Raw genomic sequence first — 22,770 nt, forward strand, 5'->3', positions numbered from 1 at the left:
TCGATTGCCAACGATTCGACTTGAAATATTGACGCAATTCTGTGGATTAATTGAAAATCTTTAGCGAATCAATAAAAAAACGAAAGTAAACAGCAAACCACTAGCGTCTGAATGACATGACACACTATACGACATATAGTATACGTAGTGCGGATACACTCCGATTTGTGTTTGTTTAATTTCCCCTGATTTGAAACACTTCGGAAAATACCTGTCTAACTGTAAGGACATGACCCAATGTGCTATTGAGTTAAACGATTTTACATTTTACAATTTGCCCCCAGCGAAAATGATCGATTACTTGTGGACTGTTTTCGGTTTATTTTTCGTGAATTTACATGTGAAATTCAACTTTCAACGTTCACAGAGTCCGTTGAAAAATAAATGAAAGCTAGAACTTCGACATAAATTTGGACCAGTCATTGAAACATATTTGTACATCGCACACATCCGTATACGCGTTATAGATTGTTCATTGTCAAAATATTAAATTATGGTAGGTCGCAAAATACAAGTTATTAGTTCATATCGAGGGGGAAACTATGCGAGAAAATACTGTGACAGGTGTCATATTGACACAAATAGCTGTCAATAGACATCAACAATATTACCAGTGGACGCCAATAGACGTCAATAGCTGCCAATAGACGTCAATTACTGCCAATAGACGTCAATTACTGCTATTAGACGTCAATTGCTGCCAATAGACGTCAATTACTGTCAATAGACGTCAATTACTGCCATTAGACGTCAATTGCTGCCAATAGACGTCAATTGCTTCCAATAGACGTCAATTGCTTCCAATAGACGTCAATTGCTTCCAATAGACGTCAATTGCTTCCAATAGACATCAATTGCTTCCAATAGACGTCAATTGCTTCCAATAGACATCAATTGCTTCCAATAGACGTCAATTGCTTCCAATAGACGTCAATTGCTTCCAATAGACGTCAATTGCTTCCAATAGACATCAATTGCTTCCAATAGACATCAATTGCTTCCAATAGACGTCAATTGCTTCCAATAGACGTCAATTGCTTCCAATAGACGTCAATTGCTTCCAATAGACGTCAATTGCTTCCAATAGACGTCAATAGCAACCAACAGAAGTAGGTAATGCACTGGAAAATTTTCTCGTATTTATTTTGGACCAAAATGCACTGGAAATTTTCTCGTATTGAGTTTGGACCAAAATGCATTGGAAATTTTCTCGTTTTGATTTTGGACCAAAGTGCACTGGAAATTTTCTCGTATTGAGTTTGGACCAAAATGCACTGGAAATTTTCTCGTTTTGATTTTGGACCAAAATGCACTGGAAATTTTCTCGTTTTGATTTTGGACCAAAATGCACTGGAAATTTTCTCGTTTTGAGTTTGGACCAAAATGCACTGGAAATTTTCTCGTATTGAGTTTGGACAGTGCGCCTTTACCTTTGGAACCATCTGGCAAGTGAAAAAATAGGCGCCAATTTATGAAAGTTAAATTTTTTTAAAGTATTTCGGACGCCATTTTCTTCTGCTCATCTTCGGGTGCCACTGACACTTGCCCACAGCCACAGCTCATAAATCTTAAATAGTCCACAGATCAGTTTCTGCGATCCAAATCGATTTGTCCAGATACATACAGATGCGAAACGTGATGTACAGACTGTTTCTCATCTTTTTGCCGCGCAAATAAAACTGTTGCATCATCGGTAACCTTGAATATGCCAATTTTTAGACGATAGAGACGAGTCAACGATTCAATAAATCGCAGAAAAATGTTGCTACGCCAGTGAGCGGCAAACATTTTATCTTTACGTCTCAGTGTTAGTCTCTATCTTCTATGCCACTGGTCCACCGTTGTGTCTGATTTATCTCACTTTCTAGCATTGTCCAACGAAGAATTCCTGTTTTTGCGGTGATGTTGTTGCAGAAGACAGTAAAGTTGCGCATTCTTCCTGTTCATATTTCCGTTACAATCGCGGTATATTTATATGAAACATCAATAGTCACGAAGTCTATTTGGAAATTGCAGAGAAATTGTAACTTAATAAACTGTGGTCATCTCTTCTGTACCAATACAAACATTATAGCAAAATCGATTACCACATTTTCGCGCGACATAAATGAATAATAAATTCCGGTGTGAAATCTAAACCGAAATCTAAAAAATATAATAAAGTCAAGTCAGTAATATCCTGCACATATATAATTGCATTACTATTATGATACGATGTGTGTTCTCTCAGGTGTTATGTCGTCATGTGGAAGACATTTATTCAATTGTATATACGCGAAACGTACATATTGCATTATAATACAACCATAAATTTTAGCTGAGCGATGCATTCATACGTGCTGCATATATACATATAATTATGGATAGTAGGTATAGCGACGATTATCTCTATGTCTAATTTTAATTTGACTTTATTTAACAACAATTCTCACTTCACAAACAGTGACTATGTACTAATACAATGTAGATGATCGAATGTGCTTTATGCAATGGTAATAATAGAATGTATGTTATGAGCTGTATAATGTAGATGATGGCAATGGTACAGCTGTGCCTGACTACCGTTCCTTGGCCAAATACTGCAAATAATGAATCAAAAAGGTATTTAGAACCTTGCACTACATGCAATCAAGAGAAACGATAATCAAAGTGTCGCGTATCCGATTTTATCGCAATCGCATACGGTTTGTACGGTTTTCTAGAGTTTTACAAAATGGCTGCAGCAACAGTTATTTCTTTACAGTGGCAAGAAAATGGGACATTTCAATAAGACCAGAGCGAAGCGACCTATCTTCTTCCAGAGGTGAACACCACGTTTTTCATACATGCAAGGAGGTGCGGGAAAACAAGAAAAGGAGGAAAATATGCAGATTTTCTCGCTTTCTCACCAATAGCTACTGTTACTAAATTAAATTTTAAATGTTATTAAATATTTTGTCTCGTCTAGTCAATACCTTTCATTTAACATAATCGCACACCTTTTTTTGAATCAAAACATCTCGAAACGGTCGACGTATTTGCCTGTTTCCCGTCGCAAAACAGGGGGAAACAGGCATATACGCTGACTGTTTTGAGACCCAACATACAACTTTTTTGACTTTTAAGTTAAATTACCTCTGTTTTGCGTGCCCACCTAACTTTCTAGCGTAGTCACTTTGTCGCTACTCAACGGGAAGAGCTTCAAAACAGCGAGAGCAGTTTGAAGTCAGGTTCCCGACACAGTGATTTTGTTTTGCTTATTTTTCGCTAGTTGTCCAAGCATATATCTGGATGTTTCTGCTCAAATGAAAGGTATTGACGAGACAAACCAAAATATCGAAATTTTAGGAAAATCAGATTTGTCGATCAGTAGCTATTGACGAGAGCAGGCAAAAAAGCGTGTTTTTGCCTGTTTTTCACTGTTTTTTTCAGAATATCTCTGAATTTCTTCGCTTAACAATAATGTGCGATATGTCAAATGAAAGGACGAGACGAATCAGACTATTCCAGTTTTAGAAACATCTAGCTGGCCAATCAGTAGCTATTGGCGAGAATGCAAGCAAAATAGCGTGTTTTGCCTGTTTTGCACCATTTTTGCAAGCACATATCTGGATGTTTTGACTCAAAAATGGTGTGCGATATGTCAAATGAAAGGTATCAACTTGACGAGACAAAATATTTAATTTTTAGGAAAACCGGGGTTGTACGTACAACAGTAGCTATTGGTGAGAAAGCAATAAAAACTTCATGTTTTCCTACTTTTCCTGTTTTCCCGCACCTCACAAGGCGTGATTTACCGTTTATTCGAGGAAACAAAAAGCATCAATTTGTTACACCATTTTTCAAAACACAAACTAAACTGACAGTTCTGTGAATAATAAAAAGTCTATTTTCTGCACTCCTGTCTAGGCGGGAAAGAAAATATTCATTTCGTCAACCATGAATTGAATCGAAATTCCTTTGATTAACTCCTTTATGTCTAACATTAGTTATTGTACAAGCGAAATAGATCAGTGTCAAATAGCGGTTTCTTCTCTCAAAAAGTGTCAAATGAGTTGTCAATTTCACAAAGCTAACCTCAAAAGATGTTTCGTTCATAGGGCCGCCCCTTGAAATGTATGAAAATTTGTGTGGCGTCTCACCATCCAATACTTTTTTGTTCGATTTGAGGTTAGCTTTGTGAAATTGACAACTCATTTGACAGCTCAAACGACATTGACAATGATCTATTACTTGAACCGCCTTGAACTGGTAGCAGCAGTCTAGTACGCATGACGCACACCTTTGGCACGCTGTAATTTTGATTTTCGCAGGGCTTCGCAAGTAAAATACCTTACGTTACGTAATTGTTTGGATATTGTTTTTTTGCCACCGGCTCTGGCAACAAACCTTCTCCGTGACAAAATAAAGGTCTCCAAACAAGGACGTAATGTACTACCTTTTGATTTCCGTAGAGTCGAAAGTGGCTTATAACATTACTGAGGAAAACAGGAGAATTGGTCGGCTTCGCATCGGGTCAACAAACTTCACACCAAAACTGGACTTTTCAACTTTTTATCACTTGTTATGTAATTCGATGGTGTTGTTTGTGACTTTTTCCTACTTTCTCCGAGGTCAACACCAAATCCACAGTTACACACACGGATCCAAACTTTCAGGTGAATTTTAGCTCCGTCATGTTGGAAACGTTTTGAATTCGTTTGCGTCAAGTTGCATCTAGTGGTGAATTTGGAACGATTTAGCGGCGTTATGTTCCACAAGTCTAAGTTAGACAACATACGAAAATGAATCCGCTGAGGGTCTACAACAAAGGTTCCCAAAGTTTCAGCTAAGGTGAGAAAATGACTCTCGCATGCGATGTGAAAAATTTAAGCCAATCACACACCAGCATAAGTAAATGTCTTTAATATCTTTTGTTTTATCAAACATAATAGTAGTGACACAAAATCTTGTACTTCGTTTGTTTTAACATTTTGATGAATGCAGAGGCCAAGTCGTTCAGGGTTCTGAAAGAACCATGTTCTTTCAAAACCTTGTAGTCGTTCACGATAACAGAAGACATTTAGGCACTAGGGATGGGTGTAAGTATCGAAAAAGGTAGCAAAATCGTTGAAAATCTGAGGAAAAAAATCGATTTGTAAATTGCCTATGATCGAAAAAATGGTTCCATTACATTTGGTCCGATGTAGTATCCTTGATTGAAGTTCTCGTACAAAAATGGATAGTACTGTAAGTTCGAATACAAATCGAAATCACCATATGGCCAATAATGAAGAAAATCTGTCTCGTCGTTGTGTTGGTGGACTGTGGATGGTAAATGGTTTTTAAAGAAAAAGCCAAACAAAAATTTAAAACCACAAACCGATTGTTGGATGAACATTGTTAATGGCTACTGTGCGTTGATGACCTTTACGAAACGAGTGCGGTATAGTAAGTTGTTTCTGGGTCGGTCGATTAATGAGATCACGTTCCTTTAACTGCGTTATTTGTGGTATGGCGTAAGTTGTTTCAAAAGTTTTTGCGGTTTTGTATCGACCTTCTTTCGGTGTGTGTCTTCGATCATCTGTGGCAGTAACTTTATAAACTGGTCGTTTTGTTTTGTGGGTATATTGATACACCTATGGCAATGAAAGCAAATCAGATCTGGGCTCAACATAATTTTAAATGCGTTGATTTACCTCTGGATTTCGTTGCTCTAATATAACTCCATCTGGTATGGCGATACCAATCTTTTGTAATTGATTCAAGGCAAGTCTGTCTGTGTGAAAGGCTGAATCAGGAATCTTTCCACCCAAGTGAGGTAATACTTGCTCTCTGTATATCTGCCGTTTCTAAATGATTTGTTTTTGAAATTATTTTTTTCTTATTTCACTAACGTGAGTATACTTTGAGTGGGAAACTACCCGAGCAAATCTTGTCCCCCATGATTCAATTGGCATCTATTGCGTAAATTGTCCTTTTATTGGTCATAATTACCAAGGTATCAGTCCCCCTCATTCTGCTTACAACATAGAAAAACCAAGTTGGTGTTACGGTGAGGAAGGCATTACTGCTGTATTACGGAATTATTTTTCTTTATTGAAACACCTGTTGCGCCAGATAGGTTGAAAACTCGAAAATGTGACTTAAACGGAACGACAGTCCTCTCAATAATTTTTAAGTTTTAACATTCATGTGACTGAAATGGCACAGTATTTTGGGCCACTCATAGAGTATATCGTTCCCTACTATCCTTCCACCAAAATGATCCGAGTTCGATTCCCGTGTTACACAATTCCACATTTTTCTAGTGATTAAATATTAAATCAACGTGTGTTTGGTGGATGTAACGATGAACACACTGAATCATTCTAATGTGTATCCAAAATACGATGAATTTGCGTACATTTAGCCTACATTTAGGAGAGATATCATGGCCCTACGTTAGTGAAGGGCCGTGACGCATGTCCGTTCACACTGAAAAATTTGTCAAAAAAATTTCCGGAGGACTGCGGAACAAATATACACGAACTTTTTTACTTTTACCCTTCACCCCTACTACTCCCCACTTATTTTATTCGTAATCTAGGAGTCGCTTATCTTGGAGCTACAGTCGAAGAAATTTAGTTTTCGGGTTTTCCAAAGGTATTAATCTTATTTAACCCACACTTTATCCCACAACAATGGAATCCACAAATTTAAATTTAGTTAACACAACGGTCACAATGACGGCGCTGCAGTCACGATTTCAAAATGTGATATAGGGTGGATAAACTAAATTTTGGTTTTGGTTACATTTTCTCTTGGTTTTTAATTATTACATCAGGCTTCTAAATTAAGAGTACCTTTATGCAATATAAACCGTTTGAGTTTGAAAAAAGATGTTTTGTATCAGTGAACGATATAGGAAAGCGTTCAGTACGTCTCAACATACAAAAGAACGTAAAATATAATTGTACATTTAGCCACCCTACGTCCGTCATCGCTTCTATTGTCTTCAAAAACATATTGTGTGCTTGTCATGATATGTATCAGACGTTTGTTTATTTATGTGTCTCATCTAAAATGCTGGCCAGCAAAATTTTGATCATTAAATTCAACGGCAAAATTGATCTAAATGTTAAAATAATTGTGAATAATAGTGAAGTTAATGTGGTTTTGTTTTCTCTTCATAAAGGAATTTGCATCAGTTCGATGTAAAGTGCGGAGCACCATTGGAAAAAAAACTTGTCGCTGAAGAATGATCAATAAGTTGCTGGACGCAGTAGCTACAATTAATGCTTTGCAGGATATAGAATAAAAATTAGAGAAACACCAAGAGCCGTCCATTTGAAATCTTCACAATCATCATTTCAACTAAAGGTTTTTTTTTAACGAGACGCAGATTCGGAACATTCTTTTTCGCCAAATTACAATTTGGCATAGGAAATCAATTCAACTCTTTGTATAAGTGAAGCTCATGATTGAGCTCAATCATGAAAACAGAATCTGGTCAGGAATAAGATAAGAATATGAATATATGACGAACTTCAAAGTTCCTGATTTATAATCCTGAGATGCCTGCTCATGCAATTATGCGATTTACGATTTCCAAAGAATTTTAATATCAACTTTTAGACAAAATAACAATTTCCAAGTCTGTTTTCTATTTGATTTATTTGATGTATTTCCGACCTCGTTCTAGGATAATAAAATTTTCTGTGGATTATTTGTAACTTCATGAAAATATTAAGATTGAAAACCTCAAAAACATTCACATAAAAATTATGCTTTCCTAACTAATGTTGAAATAGCCTTTTTGCACTCATTAGGAACTTAGGAAAATAACTACTGGTCGAGACGGTTTACTTGTAGTCCGAAATTATATTTTGGCTTCGTAGAACACAGATAAACACAAGAGAGAGGAATTATATGATATGCAGTACATACTGTCCCGCAATGAAAGTAGATAAGTAGGTATGGCCAGTCCATACAAGTCGGAGCACATACGGATTTGCATGGCGCCACCTCAAACTAACTCATTTCTAGTGGAAATTTGCACTAGAAATGAGTTTGTTTGAGGTGGCGCCATGCAAGTCCGTATGTGCTCCAGCTAGAACAAATTTGAACGTTTGGCCATACCTATCTATTTACTTTCATTGCTGTCCCGTACAATCTTTTTCTAAATAAAAGTTATAGTCAAATCGACAATATTGTATTATTTGGCGATTTGTCATATTTTGGAGTTTCTTCACACTTTGGCGATTTTTCTTGACAATTCATCATATTTAGTTGATTTGTTAAATCATCAAGAAAAGTCTCAGAAGTGTGAAGAAACGCCATAAAGACAAATTTTCAATTCTCTATGATCCTTGGAGTTTCTTTACTCTTTGGCGATATTTCTTGGTTTTTCTTCACATTATGGCGATTTTTCTTGTTGATTTAACAAATCAACCATAAGAGGTTCCGAGCCTACGCTGAAATTGTAGCCTACATTTCTGCGTTTCGAAATTTTTGATCGCTGATATCTTTTTACGAGAGCCCTTTTTGAAAAATGTACGACCACATTTTCGAGTAAAAATATGTCAGTTTTGAATAAAAAATAAAATTGTCTGTGAAAGTTCCATGTGCTTTGAGAAAAGTGTACCTTTGATGCAAACTTGGGGCATCGGTACAGTTTTCTCAAAGCAAATGGAACTTTCACAGACAATTTTATTTTTTATTCAAAACTGACATATTTTTACTCGAAAATGTGGTCGTACATTTTTCAAAAAGGGCTCTCGTAAAAAGATATCAGCGATCAAAAATTTCGAAACGCAGAAATATAGGCTACAATTTCAGCGTAGGCTCGGAACCTCATAATGATGAATTGCCAAGAAAAATCGATAGAGTGTGAAGAGAAGAAGAGAAAAATCGCCAGAGTGTGAGGAAACGCCAAAGTGTAAAAATACGTTTTTGAAATGTCTCTACATTATCTTTCGTAAAATGATAGTGTCCTCGGGATCTTTTGTTAAAGTATGAATTCCCTAGGATCGAACAAGATGCCGTTACCTGACGTAAAATAAGAGTTTCCTTAGGATTGAACCAGGCAGCATTTCGTAACTTTTATAAAAGGATAGATTCACTAGCTTCGAACAAATAACGCCTTTTAGATAAATTTCGTAAAAGGATAAATTTCCAAGGATTTGTTTAATCACCACGAAGAATCGCCAAAGTGTGAAGAAACGCAACAAAGACAAATTTATCATTCTTTGTTTTTGCCGGCGTTTCTTCATCCCTTGCCAATTTTGTATTTTTGGCGATTCTTCATGGGAATCATGATTAATGACGGCTACGAGCTTTAGCGAAAACGAATGAGATGTTCCGATCCGAATCTGCGAGCGAACTTCCGTTTCGTTAAAAAAAACCTTTAGTTGAAATGATGATGATGAAGATTTCAAATGGACGGCTCTTGGTGTTTCTCTAATTTTTATTCTATATCCTGCAAAGCATTAATTGTAGCTATTGCGTCCAGCAACTTTTTGATCATTCTTCAGCGACAAGTTTTTTTTCCAATGGTGCTCCGCACTTTACATCGAACTGATGCAAATTCCTTTATGAAGAGAAAACAAAACCACATTAACTTCACTATTATTCACAATTATTTTAACATTTAGATCAATTTTGCCGTTGAATTTAATGATCAAAATTTTGCTGGCCAGCATTTTAGATGAGACACATAAATAAACAAACGTCTGATAATTATCATGACAAGCACACAATATGTTTTTGAAGACAATAGAAGCGATGACGGACGTAGGGTGGCTAAATGTACAATTATATTTTACGTTCTTTTGTATGTTGAGACGTACTGAACGCTTTCCTATATCGTTCACTGATACAAAACATCTTTTTTCAAACTCAAACGGTTTATATTGCATAAAGGTACTCTTAATTTAGAAGCCTGATGTAATAATTAAAAACCAAGAGAAAATGTAACCAAAACCAAAATTTAGTTTATCCACCCTATATCACATTTTGAAATCGTGACTGCAGCGCCGTCATTGTGACCGTTGTGTTAACTAAATTTAAATTTGTGGATTCCATTGTTGTGGGATAAAGTGTGGGTTAAATAAGATTAATACCTTTGGAAAACCCGAAATCTAAATTTCCTCGACTGTATGAGCGTTTTAAGTGCGTTAAATTTTTGAATTTCGACAAATTTTCTATTTTCGTCAAATTTTCGATTTTCGTCAAATTTTCGATTTTCGTTAAATTTTTAAATTTCGTCAAATTATCAAATTTCGTCAAATTTTTGATTTTCGTCAAATCGTCGAATCTGGAAGCGTCACCTACACCGATAATAACAGTTCTTTTGTAAGTGAATAATAGGACTTGCATCACACCTCCACTTTAAGTGGTTTTGGGTGATTAATAAGCACCTAATTTTCATCAGACAGTATTTGCATACTTCGAGGCCTGGTTCGAAAGTCACCACTTGGTATTGACCGTAAAGACGTCTCGAAACTAATCCAGTCGGGGTTTTGGACCTTTTTGCAGTATTTAAGAGAACGGTTTCAACAGGTTCAAGCAAGAAAAATCCTTCATTGTGACACTTGTCACAGTGGATTCTATCGCTAGAGGGCATTAAATAGTGACAAGTTCATTTGCAAACTAGATCAGCAGACAAGGACAAATGTTTCGGTTCCAGATTTCAGCTTAAGGAATTGTTGCACTTGCTTCTATTAATTTACCTGAATAGCTTTCGACACCACACATTTGTCGCTTATTATCCATATGGCGGCCAAGACGTAAATGTTCAGATGCATGTTTGAATCACTTTATTTTTGAAGAAATCTCCTACATCTATTGTTCGATTAGTTTGATCAAATGAAAATTAAATGAAATTTAGAAGACCTCCTCGGGAGCTAATTCATTTTTCTGTTCTCGTAAATATACAGTGACTTCGTATGAATTGGTTGCTCAAAAATGTCGACTTGCTGCGCAACCTGAAGGTTGGTTTATTGGAATAAGAGGTTTGGAAAAAACTTTATCAAACCATGACGATAAAAGGTTATGTCGAGGGTTATGTTTTCACGTTTTGACAGACGTTTTGATCAAGGTAAATATAGTGAGGACGTAATGCCATTCAGACGCGCACATAGGTTCGATGCCAATGACATCTTTTTTTAAAATGGTTGACTACGATTTACTTGTATTTCACAAAAATATTTTCACTATCTCACAACAGATGGCCCGACTTTCTATTCCATTTTGTGTTTTCAACGAAGGAATGAGATGGCGTTTGTATCGAACTTTCGTGCCACCGCACATCTGATTCGGTTATATATGGCATAACCTGCTCACTATATTTACCTTGTCCTTTCCCAGACCGTGAAGAAAGACGCATTTGTTCCTGGTCGACTACTGGTCGAAACATTTCCTATCAATACACCAAGAAACCGTATAGGCTCCTTACTATCGAAAGACAGCAGGTTCGATTCCCGGGGAAAGATTAGTTGAAAAGGAGTCATGTTCAGCCAGTTAATATTTTACATTCAGCCCAAAGACATCACTTGTCCGTTTCCTTGTCAAAAAAAATTCATTTAATTTTCATTCAAGCCCACCGTGACCGTTATGCTATCAATTGTAAATTGGGCGAATAATTTTGAATTTTTAGTTAGTTTTAGCGAGTTTCTTCTTATTTTTTTCCGAAACACATCAATTAAATGTTCAATTCGATATTTAATCACTTAATTAAACTTTGCATAATAACAACTACTGATGTTACCAGACGTTACAAAAGCAATAGATCAGCATCGTCTTTCTATAATGTAATAAAAATCCCGTTCACTTTTACACTCGCCCGTATAAAGATAGATCCACGAGACACCACACAGCAAGCGTTCCGGAGACAAAATAACACTTTGCAATAAATATGGAATTTGAAATGAAACACACAGAAGTGATTGTCTTTAATTTTGAATCCCACAAATCTTCATTTAAATCCCTTCTATTTTCGATATATAATACAACAAGACTCTAATGTACTTTGTAGATGAGCAATTTTTGTGATCATCCTCTCTGTGTGTGTCTTATAAAAAAAAAATATTTTCATAATCGCTTTGCATCCGAATCGAAAGAATCACATGATTTTGTTCGGTATTCATGCATACTTACCTTTCCAAGTGTAATTGGAATTTTGCTGTTACTTTCCGTTCCATACGGTTTACATAAGTTTACCTACAATAATGTACTGCACCAACTCATAAATTGGTATACCGTTCATCGATGGTTTAATAGTTGGCTCATTTAATTGAAATGAATTATGAACTATTCATCCCGGATTTTTTCTGTTGATTCCATTTGGAAGAGTGAAGGTTCGAAGTTGGCAATTTAAGACGTCCAACGACACTATGGTAGACGTTAAACGTTACTGCCCATAGTCGTTAATATGCCGCCACATATTAACTGAAAAAACGAGAATTTTATTGGCCCTCAGACTGAGACTTTTAATTAATCAATGGAACAATCACGGAGAATAAGTATGTAGGAGAGAACAATTGCCACAAATAGTAATTTGTCAACCAATGGGAGAAAATAGGAAATTTCACTAAGAGCGAGAGTTTGCGGCGAGAGCGAAGTGAAAATTCTCATTGAAAAGTTGAGGTATCAAGCAATCTGTAAAATAAATTTAAGGTAAAAAAAATGTAAAGTGGTCGAAAGTTCCTTGGAGCACTAGGTGACATTTTAGAAATTGTCCTATCTCTTATTGCCAATAGACCATCCAGCGGAAGTTTTGTTTTAGGAAGTACCTAGCCTAAGTCTTCCTATGCAACCCTAAACCGTCAGGTCGAAAGCCCGATGTATTTGATAGCTTAGTCTAGCACTACAATCCCCTAAAAGTTGAACGAAGTCGACCCCTTATTACCCGAGATAATCAGGATGAAAAAATTTCCACCTAAAAACCAGCAATTTTTCAAACAGCTTTACTACGAAAACGACAATGCCGAGAGAGGCCAGATATACCTCGTTGAACTCGTAATGAAGCAAGTATTCGATGGGTACAATACGCGTCAAAAATCCGGATGGCATGGCTAGCCGATTGTTCTAAGATTTCGCGATATCACTCTCAATATCTCAGCCAAATCATAACCTACTTTAACGTGTGATAGCTCGTAGAATTTGTATGGATGTCTAGATTCCAAAAATCTAAGTTTGGGCGATTTGGGGTTAAGGGGGGAATTCAAAATGTTGCTGTAAAAAATTAAACATTTTTGGTAGTGGACTTGCGTCACGCCCGCTTATGCGGGCATGATTCCTTTAAATTCTTGAAAATTACTGAAAAAAACTACCAAAAATCTCACGATTCTATAAAAAATTCATAGAAGTTCCGAAAATTCATGAAATTTCTGAACAAATTGCTAAAAATCCAGAAATTCTTTCAAATTTCCTAAAATTTTAAACAAATTTCCAAAAAAATCCAAATTAAAAAAAAATCATTTACAATTAGGACATAAGTTGTTCGATGATCAAATTATTAAGAGTCAATTCGCGAAAACTTCGAACAGTCGGGCTTCAAGCCGACTGCGATCCAAACGAGCTATAGCTCAAACGAATCGTCGTTCCAAACTGACAATTTCGTGGAACAACTTTTTTCTAAAAATTTTTTTTAGTAGTCATAGCTCTTAGAAAAATTTTCTCCGAAGTGACGAGGGGAATATTGTTAACCAACAAACACCGAAGTTCGGCACACCCAGCCGCCGCAACAAGTGAAAAACATCGAAAAAACTGAAATTTTGGAAGTGCTCTGTGGGACTGAGTTTTGTAGCTTACGTCAAGCCCTATCCATTGACACCCCACATGACCATAACCACAGCCACAGATAGAAATGGAATTGATTTTTTCGACTCTATCTCAACCCATCAAATTTTGGAAAATCGTCGATTTTTTCGAGGTTTTTCACTTGTTGCGGCTCCGGGAGTGTCGAACTTCGGCGTTTGTTGGTTAGCAATATTCCCCTCGTCAACCTTCATAAACGTATACAATTTGACATTATTCACATTTCGCATGTTGGAGTAATTGATAAAAAACGATTTTCGCGATCACTTCGGAAGAAAGAGCTATACTGCTAAAAAAAAAATTTTTAGAAAAAAATTGTTCCACGAAATAGACCGTGTGCAGTATAAATAATTTATTTTTGATTGATGTAGATTATTATTCTGTAGAACAAAAGTGTGAACTGAATATCTGAAAAATGCCTGATTGATTTTATATCTCACTTTAACAGCTGTAATTTGAATGAAACTAAAAGGATATCCGAACCATTCTAATTCATTCTAATTAGATTCTCACTAAGATTCTAATAAGTGGGATGGCAATAATATTTTTCAATAATTTGTATAAAAAAATTAAATATTTTTTTTCAATGGTTTTCATGGTAAATCATCTTTTTATTGAAATATGACAATTTTTTCTCAAAATCGCACACGGTCTATTGTCAGTTTTGGAACGATAACGATAAAAAACGATATTATCGTCCAAAAAATTTTTATCCAGGACGATAATATCGTCTAAAATTATAAATTTTAAATATTTTCAGGACGATATTATCGTTTTCTTGACGATATTATCGTTTAAAAAAACGATAATATCGTTTTTAAACAATAATATCGTTTTTTTGGACGATACTATCGTTTTTTTGACGATACTATGATACTCTGGATGAAAATATCCGCTGGACGTTATTATCGTTATTTTCTTTTTCTGAACAAATTTATCGCTATTTTGGACGATATTCGGGGTCGTCAGCCAATAAAGATGGTTCAAACACAAACGATAATTTCAAACACTAACAATAATTTCCAACAATAATGACCTGTCAAAAATTGTGATTCCATACACATGGATGACTCAATTTTCTAATAATTTTTCGATTATTATTCTAAAAGCGCGTCTGGATCAATATTTTATTACTGTAATCTGTAGATGTAATTTGCAGAAACGAAGCGACATGGAGCTGGAAAAAATCCATTCGGTTTATAAAACGATATTCGATGTCCAACAACATTGACTAAGTCAACAAACACGTGGTTAACCTTCAATTGAAACATATGCATTTGATATTGTGATTATCGTTATAAAAATGGGTGCGGATCATTATTTTATCAATGCAATTAGTGAATCCGACTTGTAGTGAACTGGAATAGTTTCATTAAGATTTTAATGCGATATTCAACGACAAAAACATCCTCCACAAGCACACGTTGGAAAATGTCATTTTTGATCGTTTATGTGTATGCAATCACAATTTTTGACAGGACATTATTGTTAGTGTTTGAAATTATCGTTTGTGTTTAAACCATCTTTATTGGCTGACGACCTGGTCGATAATTTTTGGGACGATAATATCGTTCTGGACGATAATATCGTTTTTAATTTATTTAAAATAAAAATTCTAGACGATAATATCGTTCTGGATGGTTGTTGAAGACGAAACACAAAATCTTGTAGATAAACACCTTTTTATAACGCTTTTTATGTACAATCAAAGTTGGTATTCATTTCGTAAAAAGATGAATTATTTAGGGACGAACTAAACGCCTTTTTTAAACACTGATGTGTAGGTGATTTCCTCTGACAATTGTTTTTCGATATTTTGGAAGAGAATTCGGTTCTTGCTGCACCTCTGAGTAAAATTGAGTCCTGGACAATATTACCACCAAAAACGATATTATCGTACAGAAAACGAAAATATCCATTAGATTTTCTAGAACAGTAATATCGTCCAGAAAACGATAATATCGTTTTTTGAACGATAATATCGACAATAAAACGATACTATCGTCCAGACAATATTTTAGAATTTTTCAATTTAGACGATATTATCGTCCTGGATGAAAATTTTTTGGACGATAATATCGTTTTTATGGACGATAGTATCGTCTAAAAAACGATAATATCGTTACTGACGATATTGACGGTGTGGAAATGTCCCGCCACCGACGATTCGTTTGAGCTGTAGCGGCTGTAGCTCGTTTGGATCGCCGTCGGCTTGAATCTCGATTCCATATAAGCTGGTCGAAGTTTTGGCGAATTGACTCTTAAGAATCGAGGGGGAAATCACTCTTTTTTATTGATGTGATTAACATGATGACGAATTGGTGATTAACCAGCATTTGACCGTGGGAATCGTCGCAAAACTACATATAAACGTGAAATATAGCGGTTAATCAATGTTAATCACCGAATAACCGTTTGGATTCACAAAACTTATGTTTCTGATTAACAGATTAACTGATTAACCATGTTAATCAGAAAATAGTGGTTTACCCCTCGTTAAGAATTTCCTGAAAGATTCCAAAAAAACAAATTCTCCAAAAAAAAGAGCCCTGATCTTACCGAGTCCGCAATCGGCACAATACTTCCTCGCTGCAAATAATGCTGTTGAATTCTCAACACCGCATCGGTTCAACGTTTTGTTCAGCTCAGCACATTTTTTAGATTTCAGAGAATGATAAGTCTGCGTGTTCACACGCCGTGTGGTCCATATATAAGTTATTCTTTATTTTAAAATCAAAAATGTTAACTAGAATATCACACAACGATCAAAGTACAATATTTAACGTAAGAATAATAAACTCCATTTTGCTTTTGTGTCTGTAATATATATATATCTATATGTCTCTCGGTCCTGTACAATTCCATTTTATCGGTTCAATCAGAAGCCAATTAGTTTTAATCGATAAACTTAACTTTTAAACATAAAAACTTTTCTTTGTTTAACTATTTCCACCATTTTAAATTAAAGAAAAACGAAATTCAAGAGAACAAAATCGAAATTAAACGCAACTAAATTTGATTCCATCGTCACTGGAAAAGCAGTTCTGACAATGAAGTTTATAATTACGAACTCGAACATCGGCTCCAGCCACACCGTCACCCAACTGTATGCGACACACGAAGCATTTGAAGCAATTTAAATGGTAGAACAGCAACAAACTTTCAATGATCATGGCTGCTCCTCGGCCTGTATGTCGAAGTGAGAAGAGAGAAAAAAAAAGATTTTGAATCATTCAAACATCGTGCAGGTCACTTAAAAGCTTTTAAAGGGGTCTCTCGTCCCATTATGCGCTACAGGATTTTTTTCTGGCAGTCAGTTGTTACGGCCTCTGGCCAAAATTTATAAGAGTAATCAATGAAAATGGACGCAGACATAGATGGCCCCTTCTCACGCGCCTTTATTTGTTCGACTTTCATTTACCTACCTAGCTCTTCGTTGCAGTAGGAGCATTTCTTCTTTCCACTAATACTCAACGGCTCATCATGCGATTTGGCAAAATGTCTTTGCTGCGATATGTTGGCTGGAAGTGAGTTTCTGCAGAGAATCGGGGAGAAAAAAATTGCAAAAAATCAAAACTGAAAACGGACTACCGAAAGCTAAACGAACCTCTTCCGCTCACCGAGACCTTTGCTTTGGACTCGCTGCGTCAGTGTTTTTATAACGGCATCGGGCAACGGCTTATCGTCGTTGGAACCCTGGCGCAAAATATTGTTACGTTGCCATGGTGTAGTTGTTGGTCGTACACCCCGTTGTTGATCGATTCGTCGCTGTTCCGCCTCCTGAATCAACCAGTGAGCATTGTAATTGAAATTTTCCCGATTCTTGTGATCGTTGTAGCGGTGCAGATGTTCGGTGGTGTTGACGTAGTCCGATGTTGTCTTCCGGCGATTTTGCAAATTCTTACTTTGCACCCAGCCGTCACGCAACTTTGGCTTAGGAACGGCACTCAATGCATGTATCGTGTTTCTCGTCATATTTCCATTTGGTGTCGGAGCATTCCGCATGTGGACACTTTCATTGATAGTTTGGGACTTTCGCAGATCGTCACTCATTTCGGGTGGCACAAAGTGGCTGCGATTATGCGGAACAAATCCGTATGGATCTCGATTCTCCTGTCTTTTGTTGACATATTGAGCTTGATTAGCACGCATTGGTTTAGCCGGTGGAACAGCCGAGACGACCTGTGTGTCAATTGCGGTATTATTATCAATTGGCAACATTTCTACGTTCAAATTGGGCATTGATTGACGGTAATCTACCAACTGCACAGGATACTCCACGTAATAGTTGGATGTGTAGTGTATGTTATCCAATGATTGTCGATTGGGATTCGGATTCGAGTTCTTTTCACCCTTTTGCAATTCACGTCTGGTAAGATTTCTGCGGAACAGTAGATTTTCACGCTGGCGTTTTAGCTCTTCTTGCTCAATTTGAAGCAATTCCTTTTCAACGCGTAATACTTCTTCTTGTTCCCGAATCTGTCCTTCTAAGTACCTCACCTGGACCTCTTCGCTAATGTTGTTCGGGTCTAAAAATTCTTTGCCGTTCGGACTGGTGTGGACGGAATAACTATGCGAATTCGCTTTTGACCAGCCTTCCCCCGTTTCGACTTCATTTTCGTCTTTCTTGGTCACTATGTCTTCGTATTCCTCGCTGCTTTGGCGTGAATGATTCTCCGACACTCCCGAATCCCGACTTTCGCTCGTATCCGAGTTACTGTAAAGGCCGGCCTTTATGTAGCTCTGTTTTCGCAGCCGCTGATCTTCGAAATTGGGATTCAGAGCCAACAGTGATTCCATTTCGTCTTCTTTGGAACCTTCGATACCGAGAAAACTACTCCGTTTGCTGCGAATTTCTTTCTTAATTCTTCTGGTCGAATTATTCCGTTTCATTGACTGATCAATTGTTTCGTCGTCCTCGCAATCACCAATTTCACCATCATCTTCGATCGGTGGCGGAGGTGGCTTCTCCTTCGGCGGCTCCAATTTCTGTCTCATCGATATGGAGTATTCATCTTTGGCATTACCATCGAATACGCTCTTGTTGGCCGACAAAACGATTGCCACATTTTCGTAAAGAGATTCGGGCTTAGATTTCGGTACTTGATAGTATGGTTCGACAGGTTTCGGTATTTGATAGTGTGGTTCGTCATCCATCGCTTGGGTTAATTGATCATTGATTTCGATATCAATTTCATTGATATTCTCGTAGATGTGTTCGAATGTTGTTACGTCTGTCGTTCGTGCATATGATTCATGGTGAGATTCACTATCGATTGCATTGAACGCAAGTTCCAGCGCTTCTAGAACCTGGATTGAGCAAAATGAATTGGTTTGTTAGTCTGTTTTTGTAATGCATGCATCAACACGACAGAAAAAATAAAAGCAAATCGAACACAATGCCGATCAAAAATATGCAGTCAGGGCCTATTATTTGTGAAATTTATTGCAATTTTCTGAAATTTGACGAGATCCTAATTAGGCTGTCAGTGCCAATTATTCCCGATTTAGCCCTTGCATTGTCGATTATTTGTGAAATTATGCCAACAATTTGTGTAATTTAACGAAATTTAACGAAATTTGAGAAATTTAACGAAATTTGAGAAATTTAACGAAATTTAACGAAATTTGAGAAATTTAACGAAATTTGAGAAATTTAACGAAATTTGAGAAATTTAACGAAATTTGAGAAATTTAACGAAATTTGAGAAATTTAACGAAATTTGAGAAATTTAACGAAATTTGAGAAATTTAACGAAATTTGAGAAATTTTCGAAATTCATCGAAATTTTCGACAATTTAACGAAATTTCGTTAAAATTATCGAAATCCTAATTAACCGCTGCCAGTGTTAACTATTTGTAAAATTTAACGAAATTTTGGGCAATTTATCAAAATTCGTTAAATTTATCGAAATTTTAATTAGCCCTGGCAGTATCAATTATTTGAGAAATTTAACGAAATTTTTGGCAATTTAACGATAGTTCGTTCAATTTATAGAAATCCGAATTAAACCGCAGCTCGACAAAATATTTGTTAAAAAAAATTTACGAAATTTTTGAAATATGACGAACTCCTAATTTTATAAAGTTCGCATATTTCACAAACAATAGACCCTGTAAGTACAGCCGCTTCTGCATACAGGAAAGGCCAATCAAATTCAGCCGAAATTTGCTTCAGCTGATTTCAGATGATTCACTCATACAAACAAAAGTGTCTATACATGTTTTCCACGCGCATATGTGTACTTATTGTATGGGTGAACCAATTGAAAATTAGCTGAAGCAAACTTAGACTGAAATTTGATTACCCGTTTCCTGTACTTAACCAACGAACTTCAAGCAATAGTGGTACTCTAAATAGGGTACTGGAACTTCTTAGTGCTTCATACAAAATTTTACACTGTAAAAAGAGTGGGGACAAAATTTTATGCAAAATAGTACTTTATTTGTCAGATGTCAATCGAAGCACTTTTGCTTGGAGTGCGTTGACTTAACTCAAAAGTTGAGTGATTTGCCATAGCAAATTGGTACGTGAATGGTTATTGGTAGGAGTGTTATCATAAAAATAAGCGTTGGGATTGAGCGTTGGGTATGTCTCGTCTTAAATTTACTTAAATAAATTCTAATTAAACAAATTCGGTAAAACAAAGCTTATAACGCTACAAGTACGCAAATACTCAAACAAATCAAAGCAAATACAGCAGAGAGCCCACAAATACATAAAAGATCAATAAAATATCTGAAATATTTCTTAGAATTTTCCTGCAAACATTCAATTCAGTTTAATGGAAAACTATTTGTTCTCAATATTTGATTGACCCGTATCTTATAATACAAAGCGATCTACACACAACCTACATTCCGCTAAAACAACAGCTTACAAATTCCAATTCGGTCGGTTTTTCTAATCGTAATATTAAACAGAAAGCATTCTGAAATTTATGAACTGTTTTGACTCGCTCATTTAGTGTTCAACTGTAAATCTGTATATATTCGTTAAATCATTAAAAATGGAAAAGATTTTTGATTTAACGAATTTATTTATGCAAAATGAAAACAGATCATAAGACCATTAATTATGGAGAGTCAATGGGAATTACATACAAAAACAAAAGAAAATTATTCATCACGCCAACAACAGCAATATTGACCGCAAAGACATTGACAATGACAGTTAGGCTTCATTTCCACTTACCAAAAAAGTACTCCGTGTGAGAGACAAAAAAGAATTTTTTCGATTTTTGCTTTGTTTACTTTACACCTTGCTCTCTCACGGAGTAGTTTCTGTTGAGTGGAAACCATGCTTTATTTGCGTAACAAGGGAATAGTACGTACCAGCTTTATACATTACCAACTTAGACTAATACTCACAAGAGCAGTATACACCTCGAGAAGAAGCAAAAAGAGTCAATGAAGACACGAAAGCATGACTTTTTATTGTACTATCGAGTTAGGGAATATCCAAATAAGACGAACGCAGCGGCAAAAACGTAAGTTCAAAGCCATGACGACCACTTTTGTTCTTCGGATTCTTAGTTATCGTAATTATGCGATTTACAGTATATTATAGACTGGTCTCAGTCGCGCTTTTCGCGAAAGCGTTGTTAAAACAGTTTTACGATTTACGATATTGCAGACTAAGATATTTATTTTGGACGATGGTTCCAAGTTTTCTAGTGACAGATGGCGTTGTAATCTAAGATGGCGTCGAGAGCTAAAAAGTACTTCACAAAAATTACGGTGAAGTTTCGACAAAAATTTGGTTGACCAAAAAATTTTCAAAGTAGTCTGATCTAGCCTTGGCTAGATGTTGAAACAACATGTTTGGTCGACCAAAAATTAGTCGATTTTTTGCTTGTGTTTTCATCTATAAGAATAAACAACATTTTTGGTCGACCAAAATTTGGTCGTTTACTGAAGGATTCAGAAGAATTCAAATGTTAAGGCAAATCGGCCAAAATTTGGTTGACCACAATTTCGTCGACCAAAAATTGATCGTTTACTGAAGGATTCAGAAGAATTCAAATGTTAATGCAAATCGACCAAAATTTGGTTGACCACCATTTCGTCGACCAAAAATTGGTCGTTTACTAAAGGATTCAGAAGAATTCAAATGTTAAGGCAAATCGACCAAAATTTGGTTGACCACCATTTCGTCGACCAAAATTTGATTGACCACCATTTCGTCGACCAAAAATTGATCGCTTCCCGAAGTGTTCAAAAAAATTCAAATCTTAAGTGAAATCAACCAAAATTTGGCTGACCAAAATTTGGTCGTTTACTGAAGGATTCAAAACAATTCAAATGTTCATCATTTGGAAAATAATTAATTTAAACGTTGAAATTAATCATTTGGAAAATAATTAATTTTAACGTTGAATTATTCTTGAACGGTGAATTCTTCTGAACCCTCCAGTAAACGATCAAATTTTGGTCGACGAAATGGTGGTCAACCAAATTTCGGTCGACCAAATTGTGGTCATCCACATTTTGGTCGATTTAGCTTAACATTGGAATTCTTCTGAATCCTTCAGAAAACGACCAAATTTTGGTCGACGAAATTGTGGTCAACCAAATTTTGTTCGATTTCACTTAACATTTGAATTCTTCTGAATCCTTCAGTAAACGACCAAATTTTGGTCGACCATAAATGTTGTTTATTCTTATAGAGGAAAACACAAGCAAAATGCAAAAAAACGACGAATTTTTGGTCGACCAAAAACGTTGTTTCAACATCTAGCCAAGGCTAGATGAGACTACTTTGAAAATTTTTTAGTCGACCAAATTTTGGTCGAAACTTCACCGTAATTTCACAAAATGCATTTTTAATCCGATGTAAGTAAACAGAATTTCTCATTTTTTTGTACAAAACAGATCCAAATTACAAAACATAAAGATGGCGTTGTGATCGGCCGTCTTAAAAACGTACTATTTCGGTTGTAGCTTCGGTAATTTTGAAAATTGTGAAGTTATATAGCTCAAAATGTTCGCAATTATGTCTGTGTCTGTTT

At 36.0% G+C, this 22,770-nt stretch overlaps 2 protein-coding genes across 3 annotated transcripts in view; both read right to left on the reverse strand.

Annotated features, from left to right (window-relative positions):
* Positions 1 to 4,871: 4,871 nt before the first annotated feature.
* On the reverse strand, positions 4,872 to 11,948 carry LOC119074346. Of its 2 annotated transcripts, none has more exons than XM_037180441.1 (6): positions 11,708 to 11,948; positions 10,671 to 10,776; positions 5,658 to 5,810; positions 5,342 to 5,597; positions 5,153 to 5,283; positions 4,872 to 5,096 (listed from the first exon to the last, which is right to left on the reverse strand). In XM_037180441.1, the coding sequence occupies exons 2-6, from the start codon at positions 10,743 to 10,745 to the stop codon at positions 5,049 to 5,051; spliced, it is 663 nt and encodes a 220-aa protein (XP_037036336.1). In that variant the 5' UTR covers positions 10,746 to 10,776; positions 11,708 to 11,948; the 3' UTR covers positions 4,872 to 5,048. The 2 variants fall into 2 exon arrangements, with proteins under 2 accessions (XP_037036336.1, XP_037036334.1); XM_037180439.1 differs by having other exon boundaries at positions 10,671 to 10,782; positions 11,708 to 11,946.
* A 4,508-nt stretch (positions 11,949 to 16,456) lies between these two features.
* LOC119074318 overlaps positions 16,457 to 22,770 on the reverse strand; it is a 56,001-nt gene continuing 49,687 nt past the window's right edge. The window contains exons 7-9 of the mRNA XM_037180376.1: positions 17,366 to 19,068; positions 17,184 to 17,293; positions 16,457 to 16,945 (exon numbers count right to left, since the gene is read on the reverse strand). Coding sequence (XP_037036271.1) covers positions 16,758 to 16,945; positions 17,184 to 17,293; positions 17,366 to 19,068 — 2,001 coding nt within the window. The 3' untranslated portion in view covers positions 16,457 to 16,757. The remainder of the gene's footprint in view (positions 16,946 to 17,183; positions 17,294 to 17,365; positions 19,069 to 22,770) is intronic.

This window comes from Bradysia coprophila, unplaced genomic scaffold (genome assembly GCF_014529535.1).
Source record: "Bradysia coprophila strain Holo2 unplaced genomic scaffold, BU_Bcop_v1 contig_151, whole genome shotgun sequence".
NCBI classification, from domain to species: Eukaryota; Metazoa; Arthropoda; class Insecta; order Diptera; family Sciaridae; genus Bradysia; species Bradysia coprophila.